The sequence below is a fragment of the Oreochromis niloticus genome, linkage group LG15 (assembly GCF_001858045.2).
Source record: "Oreochromis niloticus isolate F11D_XX linkage group LG15, O_niloticus_UMD_NMBU, whole genome shotgun sequence".
NCBI classification, from domain to species: Eukaryota; Metazoa; Chordata; class Actinopteri; order Cichliformes; family Cichlidae; genus Oreochromis; species Oreochromis niloticus.
In genome coordinates, this window is record NC_031980.2 from 11,734,561 (window position 1) to 11,745,067 (window position 10,507).

Genomic DNA, 10,507 nt, shown 5'->3' on the forward strand with positions numbered 1-10,507 from the left:
TTAAGTCTGCAGCTCACCGGACAAACAAACAGTCAAAAATTATTGCATTTCTCTGTTATTGCATCAGCCTGAGCCGGTTCAGTGTGAGAAAGTAGAAAATATAATCCAGAGAGATCAGAGGAGAGGACGTGTTTGAAGCTTGTAGCCAAATCCCATGATGTAGAAATGACCCACAGGCTCACCAGCTTTTGTCCTGAAAGGACTTCCAGCAAGGCCAGCAGCATCACACCATCTTTTATGTCCTCAAAGAGGTCGGTCATCACCAGGGGAGGGACATGCTACAGGAGAAAACACACACATCATATAAAATAAGTAAACTTAAGTGCAATGCTTAAACTAGAAACACTGGTTTTTAACTTTGAGAAGGACTTGAAAACACTGATCTGAAGGCAGGTGCATACTTTATAATCACACAATTTTTCCAGGCAAGATATTTCTAAACAAGCCACTGAATTTATGTAACTGTTTGTGCAAAAAAAAAAAGGGGGGGGGGGGGGGGGGGGAATCGCTGTTTACATAAATGTTTCATGTCACACAAAGCTTTCCCAGTTTTCTTGGAATGCAAAGAGTCAGGATTACAGAGCTAATAGGTCTACCAATGTACAGAAAACTTTGAGGTAAGAAGTATTTTTCTGCACATTATCCCCCACAAAGCTGCATAGTGCATACATAACCCTAATATAATACATATATTAAACTGTAAGACACTCATTTAAACTTGTGGGACATGGATAAAGGAAATCTTCATAAAAAACTGTGCTAGGAGCCCAAACAGAGTTTGGTTGTGCCGTGTATTACTGACAGCTGGATTCATCCATAAGCGCCGGCTCAGGGGACTCTGAACGGCTTCTTCAAATCCTAAAATATGCTGATGATTTCAAACTGTATCCTTCCCATTGACTTCCTCCCTGACCTGACACAGACTTCCAGACTTGAGGAAATCCACATATCTCAGTTTCTTGCCGCCGCCACATCAAGGATTTCTCTTAAAGCACAGTCACATGCTGGGGCTGAGGAGAGCTTTAGAGGGGAGGGGGAGCTTTCAGACGAGCGAACCATTCACAGGGAGATTAGCGGCAAAGGGAGTGAGTGAAGAGAGGGAAGGCAAAAAGTAGAGATGTGCGCAAGAGTGTGTGTGCAGCCAGAGTGAAAATATATGTACAACCCCAACAAAGTGAAAATGAGAGAGGGGTTTAATTGAGTAGAAGGAGTGGCAGTGAAAAACATGACAGAGGCAGAGAGAGACAGGACACTAACCTCACGTCTTTCAAATTTAATTAGCAAACGCAGCAGCGCTTCTCACTAATTCCTCTTCTAACGTCGTTTCATGGCTCTGGATATTAGAGTTTTCAGACAGCACTTGTGCCCGTATCATAGCCTGACAGAAGAAGCACTTAAAAAAGATCCCATTCAGAGGGATAAATTATACCATGAGCTAATTGAAGCCAAATTTACCTATTTGTTCATTATAATCCCAAAGCTAATGAGGAAATTTCAGACTAATTACAAAAAAAGAAAGTAATATTCATTCCCTTTGCTCGGCAACATGCGGTAAAAAAAAATAAATCACGAACTTAATGAGCTAATTACACATGAGCGTCTGGGTCGTAATTGATTGTGAGCAGAGGAGTTTGAGGATGTGCGTCTGTCTGTGCTCTCTTGTTATTCCCCTGGTACATTTCACTGGATCCCAAAAGATCAACAGCATGAAAGACACAGGAGGGGGCAGAAACAAAGAGAACACTTAGAGGTTTCAGTTTGAGCTGCAACACATCAGTTTGAAGGGACAATAAAAACTTGAAGCCTATTGGCAAAGTCTTTTTAGGATGATGGTATTCTGACAGGGAATTATTGGCACATAAAACCACTCGTGTAGAAACATTTCAATTAAAATCATGCAGGACTTGTGCAAAGTCAGCACTGTCGTCTCACAGCGGCGGGGTTGTGGGTCTAAATCTATTGGCTGGGGCCTTTCTTGTTGTCATTATCAGCTGTGCTGCTGACCATGTGGAGTCTTACAGGATGCAGAAATGTGGAGGCAAACGGAGCAATCTTAAATGAACCCGTTTATTGGCTGGTTGCAATAATCCAAAACGGGGAACATCAAAAAATATAAACTACAGAAACAAAAGGTTGCAAGGCGAAGAGACACTGATCAGAGACGTGGAGAGAGAGCATCTATATATACACAGAAGGGCAATCGGTGAAGTGGAGACAGCTGGGGACACAGCTGAACTAAATCACAGAAGACGAGACGATGGAAACAAACTAAGCAAAGGACAGCTCTCAAAATAAAGCAGGAAGTGGGACAACTAAAAGGAAGGACTTTTAGTCCTGAGAGATACTGTTGAAATAACACTTTTTAATAACAGTGAAATAACACTTTTTTTTATATTAAGATATCTCAGGGATCAAATGTGTAGTTAAACATATTTACACTGATACAAATTGTTGTTGTTTTTTTCCTTGTCTGACCCACTTAAAATCAAAGTTGTATGTGGTCCACAATGTAAAACGAGTGTGACATCCCTCTCTAAAGCAACTGGAAAGTAGAAACAAAAAGATATGGCTTTAAACAAATAGATTATTTAAATAAACAAAACCAGAAAGGCCAAAAAACTCACAAATACTGGGGCAAATGACCCAGGGCCATGATATGTATGAACTGAAATGAAATGAAAGAAAGCAACACTGCCGTTAAAAAATAAATAATAAACATGACTTGACAATTTAAAAGGACACCGCAAGCAGAGTTGGCTGATTGAAATTTTTAATACTTTGAAAAACATACCAGCAGCTTAGTTAGCTGAAGCACATGCCACGTGCCATGATTTGCTGTCTCTGAACTTCACGTGCACGGGATGTATCACCCTCTCCCCTCGCTCTAACCCGAGAGTAAACACCGAGAGAGGAGCTGGGAGCTTCATTTCTTTTCCTTCTTTAATCTCAAAGAACACTTGCTTCACTGATGGCTGAACTAAAGCTGTTTTCCCGGGAAAACGCCTGAAAGACGGCGAGACCTCCGCAGTTCACACTGGCCACTCTGTAATTAAGCTTTAACCTTCTCAGAAAGGATTTGTCAGAGTGGAAATTTGGGGTCCACTGACTGAAACCCCTCCACATGTGTCACTCCACTACTGGGTGCAACATAAAATACACTGTGAGGAGAGCAATTTTGCAAGTTGAGTGTGACTGCTGTGTGGGTCTAAACGACATCAGCCTTTATCTAAATGAAATGCACCCCCTGGAAAAATACTACCTTGCAGCTCTCTTATAGTTCATATCTTTGGCGAGTTAATCTGGTGAACTAATGAGAGTCATTCATCTTCTGTATAAATTACCAGCTCCAATACATCCCCTCTCATAGAAAGTCTTTGTGGGAGCCCGTAAGACTTCTTTTGTTATACCTGTGGAGTGGTAAAGTGAGGGGGAGGGCGGTGATAGCGAAAGGAAGCCCTCATGCTATGGCTCAACTCACCTAACGATTAATCACATACCTTTAGGCGATGAATTAAAGACCTGTGATAACTGGAGTGGCCTAATCATCTGCATAGCCAAGGGCAGGATTTATCCCTGTGAGAGCAAAGCTAAACCAACTGTTAAAGCTTCTCTGTCTTCATCTTCTCGCTCTATCCTCCTGTCTCACTTTCACACTACTTTTTGTGTATGATTAGCTATACTTGTGAGAGTGAGTCCATAAGATGCCACATAATCTCTACTAGTCTGCAGAATGACGACTTCCAGAAATGGCCCTCTTTATTCTTTGCACCACCTTTAAGTTGGTGAACCTTTACCCCCTGCTCATCACAACGCTCTTTGAAAATTCACCAAGCCGCCATGACAGCCAAGACATTTTTAAGACAAATATAGGCCAATCAGTATCACTATGGTAACGTCAGGCATCAGGTGGAAGTGTAAGCAGCTTCGTGATGAGCGAGGAGGACATCAGCTACGTAATTTGATCAAGTCGACAGAGGGAAAAGCACGGGGAACAAATATGGTTTTCTCTTCCAGTGGAAGTGTGATGGTATGACTAATCTATTAATTACCCGAATCCATTAATTAAGGCAAATTTAAATGGAATTTTAATGAAGTCTCTGGGATCTTTGTTGGATCAGTTCATTTGAGTTTTTAGTGTATGAGTGTTGATATAGCAAAAATTATCTTATTCCACTTTAGGTCAAAAGATTAGTTAGACATCCGGCGTTCTTGCTGAAAGCTATGTGAGGAAATAAATGCCAATCTTCGGCTCTTGGAGTAAATATAGAAGTAGGACAAAGCAACAACCTCAGGGATGAAAAATGAGCCCATTGCTGAAGTGTCAAAGACTACAGCCCTGTGAATGGCCACTTGAAACTAAAAAAAGAGGTCAATCCCCCTGGACTCCTGTGTTAAAAATGGTCAGCTTTAAACAGAGCTACGTTTTTTTTTTTACTTCCACTTATTTATTTTAGAAACCACCTGGTTTAACTGTGTTTGTAAATGTGTTAAAGTTAAGGCACTAGCTGCTTTGGCACTGTCTCCTAGGCTTCACATCCCTAACTCGATACATATCTGGCCTTTTTTTACTGTCTGAAGAGGAGGGTTAGTGGATATATTGAGCAAAGGATGCTGAGGATGGAGCTGGCAGGGAAGAGGAAAAGAGGAACCTCAGAGGAAGTTCATGGATATAGTGAAGGAGGACATGCGGAGGGTTGGTGTGACAGAAAAGGATGCAAAGGATAGATGATCTGTGGTGATCCATAAAAGGAGAAGCCAAAGAAGACGATAAGCTACTGGATCTACTTATCTACATATTTATAATGCAAATGTGGAATATGTGTTCATTTTCTCAATTTACTCATCTGACCAAAAAAATGTTGAACTAGCCCCTCTAAGCTTCGTGGGAATGCCTCTCCAAAATTTTCAATCACAATGAAATAACAAAGGTACTGCAGCTCTGCTCAACTGCAGGCTTGATAAATAAAGTATGTGGTTATACCTTAAATCTTATAAAAAATTCACAGCATTTAAATATTGGGCTGTGTGTGTGTAATTTTCTGCTGGCACAGTCCTGAGACGTGCTTATTTAATATTACGTCATGGTTTATTCCCTTCTGAGTGCTCTTCAAATGAATTTTCTGCTCCACGTCACCACAGTTCAAGAACTCCACAGCTGTCGTAATCAAATAGGGAACCTTGAGAGGAGCGTCACTGATTGGAGTAACACTTAATTGTGTTGCACTGTGCCATATTTGCCTTGTCTGCCCATTCCTGACATACCATTTAAGCATTAATGAGCGAAACTGATGAGCCTAACGTAGTATAATGCAATAATTACAGGCCCCTCAGCATGCAGTAGCATCAAATGTGTTTGTTTACTATAAGGCACAGACATATTGTCCACTGAGTGGACAAATGAAGAGCATGCTTTAATGAAAAACTCTTATCCTAAACAATCTAAATTGGCCCATATTGAGATAGCGAGGTTACTAAGATGTAAATTAATGACTCTAGCTTGCAGGGGAAAAAGATATACAGTGTATTAAATGCTGTAATATGAAATAGATAATTAGAGTGAGAGTAAATCCTTGCTAGTAGCTATATGAGACAAGGAGCAAGAAAATCATGCAAGAATGAAGGACCGTGTGTGGTCTGAGCTGGAACAAGCAGTCCCATGACCAGCTCTTGGAAAATGTCAGCGCATGCACACAGGATGGAGTAAAGTCACTCACAGTGGAAAAACATGGAGATCGGGGAGTTTTAAAACAAACACCAGCACCAGCTTTTGTGTAAATGGATAACACAATGCTGGCACCAGCAGGGAAACACAACCAGACTTTCTTACCTTTGCCAAGTGGGAGTTGATCCATTTTGTGAATGTCCTTTTCTGCACCGCTTCCTGCTCATCTGTAAATCAGAGCCCAGAGCATCACTATTAGTCACGCGCAATAATAAACAAAGAAAGGATTAAAAACACAATCTTCTCATTGTTTATTGTGAGAGTCGATTGGGTTTCTGATGCTGGATGGCTGCCTCTTGTTATCTCTGATAATATTCCTGTCTCTCTAATGTTTCAGTCACACCAAATCATACCTCACACTAATGTACAAAGAGAAGGCATTTGACATTTACAGATGGCATTTTCATTATCTGAACTCCTCTTGCTGAGGACAGAAAATTGTGTTCTCGAAAATGACCTTTAAATGATAGGAGGCCAGTGGTTCTCCCTCTTATCTGCCATGTTCTAGTCATTTCTGAGTACAGTTTAAACATGAAATCTGGTGCTCTGTTCAGGGCTGTGATCAAAATACACAAACGCGACATTACCCCAAATGCATTGGACTTGTTTATGGCAGCTAACATAATGAAGGCCCTTTTGGAAAGACCCAATCAATAGTATACATGTCTGCTGATGATGTCCCTTAAAAAGGCACTTAACCTAAATGAGAAAACCTAATAAATCAAGCATATATCCAATTTTCTGTGCATTTATAGTATGAAAGTGTGTGTGTTCTGCTGGATTTTTACCAACTAATGTATAGTTTATTCTTCGTGATATCTTGTGTCAGCAAAATTCAATGTTATGTGCAACCCATGTATTAAAAAAATTGAACATGAATGAGGTTATCTCAGAGAAATTCATGTGCAGCTGCTACACTTATACCATTAGAGTGTACAAAACCACACAATCTACCTGAGATTCAAAGCATCCCATCACGCGCATGCAACTGATGTTTTGTGTGTCCCGTCTTTGCTGCAGAGCAATATCCTTGAGATAAGCACGTTATCAGTGAGAAAGGACGTCTGACACAGTGCCTTCCTCTACCTTAATGAAATATGCTGACGCCTTGATTGCACTCAAGTTGGTTAGTGTGTCACTGGGTGCTGTGGACAGATGCTAACGGGAAGAGGTGTGTCTGTGTCAGAGGGAAGGTACCTTTCATACATAATGCAGATACACTCAAACATAGTCATACGTGCCACTGAGCAGCTCCCCGCTCTACAAATTAATCTTTTGATTGGGTCCGAGAGTAATCAAATATTGATGGGCGGTAATATTGGATGAGAATGGGGAAAGATGTTCCTCCCTCCACATCCTTGAGCAGGAACATGCGTGACGGAGAACATGCCTGCATGTGCGTGGTGCCAGCCTCTCAGTCTCAGGGACGAGGTGACTTTGAACCTGCCGCACAAACGCAGTCACTCTTAAGCACACACGCTCATCTTCTTTCAGTATCACAATGGGAAACAGCCATCCTTTGCAGCAGCATTTTAACACACTTGATTGCCTTCTGTATCACTTGTCTCATGCACAGTCCCTGATTTCCCACAGTGAAGATCACCTTAACAAATTATCATTGATTCAGTCAAGGAAAAGAATGCAAACTTGGTGCAAACAAAGAGACCAGTTGTCAAACATCTCAGAGTATTTCCTTTCTTCTCAACAGTATAGACTGATAATGTGATTTATCCAGAGACAAGCTGGCAGACAGAATGCTGAATATGTGATATCCAAATGAGCAGAGAGGCAGATAGCCACAGGGTCAGACAGAGAGATAAGGAATCAAGCATTTTGACAGTCAGCCCTCTGTGCTGTGACACCTGCAGTGAGTTGTTACTTGTCTGCTGGGTATGCTTGTTTCACCAGCTGGAGACCTCCGCACACACACAAACACACACACACAGGCTGATACACACTCACTCGCTGACTCTGCCAGTGTGGAAACGCCCCCTTCAGACGTCTGCCCATTTCACTTTATACACACACTCACAGCTTCGACAAAAAAACAAAAGCATCCTTCAGGGAACTCTTTGGAAGAAAACTGCACTGCAAAACGCACACAATCATTCATAGTTATGCACACACACATATACATATGTCCAGCAGGCACGTACGGTCCATGCTGCAGTGCCGTTCTAAATCACACACCCTACACACATGCAAAAATACACATTTTGTGCACTTGCTTTCTTTTTGGAGTCTCTATCTGTCTCAGCAGGACACACACATGCACACAGCCGCGCACACAAACTGCCCCACTTACCCCGGAGGTATTGGTAGAAGCCCGCCACCAGGTTGAGGGATGTGTTCTTTTTCGGGGAGGCTTCGCCCCCTACTTGCCGTGCCATCTTGTAACCCGGATTATGCCTCAATTTGTGCTTGTTTCATGGGGGCACTGACAGGACATCAACGACAACCTCCGGGAGAGGCAACACTTGCCCTTGCTCCTGCCCTTGTTGCCCACCCCCCCTTTTTTCGGGGGGAGGTGTCTTTAAAGAGCTCCCTGGAGCACCGGACCTCCCGAGATGACAGCAGTGGAACTGTTGCGCTGAGGTAAAGCAGGGTGGAAAGAACCACCCTCTTGTTTCTCCTGTCGCCCTTTACGTTCTGCCGTCCTCTGTCCTGTCCTGCAGTAGCGGGCTGCAGACTCAGTCAGACTCAGTGGTTTTCCTGCCTGTTAAGCAGCTTGGGAGTGTGATGTGAGAGTACGCGTGATGCAATGACTGTTTGTGTGTGTATGTGTGTGAGAGAGTGCTGCGCAGTGCCGGCTTGCCTCAGCATCAATCTTTTTTTGCTTAGTCTCCCCCTCGCTCTTCTCCTCTCATATCCTCTCTACCTGTGTCCTTCCCTCCCACGTTTTCTCTCTCTCTCTCTCTCTCTCTCTCTCTCAATTTTTCGCTATAGGCTGCAGGAAAAAAATTACTTCCCTCCAATGGCTAGCCAATCAGAGTGCGTGGGAATGAGTGATGTCACAGTAGCCCCATCCGCATGTGGAGAGGGAGGAATGAGCGGTGGTGGGTGGGTTAAAGGAGACCATTTAGCAGGTTAGTAGGGGAAAAGCGGGAGCTCTTCTGTGACAGCACCACACACACAAACACACATGCGCTAAAGCAACGCGCGGACAGACGTGCAGGAATTCCCTATGTGCTGCTGGCACTCTTAATTCCCTTCCTTGCTCTCCCTCTGTCATCCATACAGATACCATGCGGTGCTCTGAGGCACGCTGCTTTTTTACTCCATAGAGCCTTCAGGGGAGCAGACTATCACTGACAGTCATCCTGTCTGATCTCCTACTGTACTCCCTTCAAAAAAAAAAGAAAAAAAGAAAAGAGCCGCTTTCATCTCAACCACAGTCACAAATAGTCTGTTTGTTTTCTCTCTGGGTAAGCGACTACTGAACAGCAGTGGAAAACAATACAGGAGGATGTAATATCTGGGACGAGGTTTGGATTGCCATGCAGCATGAAATGTACACAGTCCACGAAGCGTCTCGGACAAGAACAATATAGGGAAGTCCAGAACAAAGAAGACCACCACTTTCATTCTGATTCAGTCATGCTGTGGAAACTGCACTGCCGCTGCTGCTGCTGGTAAAACTTTTACTGCTAAACAAGGCAACAAGAAAACATTAGACAATGGGTGCACTGTTTGTCCAACTACTGAGAGTTCATTTTACAAAGGCATGTTCCCTGAGCGCGAGAAATCCCAAGATGATACTGGGAATTAAACATAAAGCTAACTTGTGCCATTCCCTATGGTTTAACATCTTCTCATGATGTTGCATAAAGCTGGGTGGGCATGTCCCCAGTGTATGTTGACCCCTTCTCCTTTCACACTCTGATTCCTATCTCAGTTTCTGCCTGACCTCTCCTCTCCTGCATTCAGCCTTTTCTGTTTGTTCCCCATCTCCTCTAACAACCACAGGCATACGCGCACACACACAGACACAAAAACATACAGCCAGTGTGAGCTCTGGTAAAATTTAAATTGCAGAGCTCCTTTTGAAACCATATTCAGAGAGTTTCCTGGAAAGCAATATTCATGCAGAAGAGCCCGGTGCATCTTATATCAGCCTTAAAGATGAAAGGACCATTCATCATTTGTATGATTTTCCCTTTTTGTTCTTTGGGTTCCCCACATAAGGGATTTTAATTATAAAAGTCATCAATAACCGATGGCAGCTGTCATCCGCTATCTGTCTGCTGATAATCACACCGCTGACACTCCTCCCTCTAACAGCCCTGGAACTGGCCGTCATAATGCGAGCCTATCCCTCTGGATGACTCTTTGAAACGAGTGTCTGTCAAGCAGCGCTTTACATTTCTGAACATACAGTCGGAGAGCTGTGTATGTGTGAAGGGCTGTGCGGGCATTTTAGCTCAAGCGACAGTTCAAAGAAATATTCATGCAGTCCTGTTTTTTTTTTTTCATATTTACATTTGCATTGCCTTTACCAGCCTTCTCTAAACTATAAAAACATGATTTATGCCAGTGGAAAGCAAAATCCATTGGGGGTTTCACTCTGCACAAACTCGCAATCCCAATTCAATAACATTACTGCAAGAAAATCCTTTGGCCCATGCTGCGCTGCAACCAGGCAAAGATCTATTGTTCTAGAGAGCCCACGCATTATCAATGATGTAAATAATAAAACAGAATATATTGACCGATGCACAGTGTGTTTCCATTTACTCCAGCCTCTATGCCAAGTTCAAGGTGCTGCTAAACAGCTACACCCGAACT

At 42.9% G+C, this 10,507-nt stretch overlaps 1 protein-coding gene across 1 annotated transcript in view; it reads right to left on the bottom strand.

Annotated features, from left to right (window-relative positions):
* Positions 1–8,573, bottom strand: part of syne1a (spectrin repeat containing, nuclear envelope 1a) — a 119,959-nt gene extending 111,386 nt beyond the window's left edge. Inside the window, 3 exon segments of the mRNA XM_025898569.1 lie at positions 183–278; positions 5,828–5,889; positions 8,028–8,573. Coding sequence (XP_025754354.1) covers positions 183–278; positions 5,828–5,889; positions 8,028–8,112 — 243 coding nt within the window. The 5' untranslated portion in view covers positions 8,113–8,573.
* Between the last annotated feature and the right edge of the window lie 1,934 nt (positions 8,574–10,507).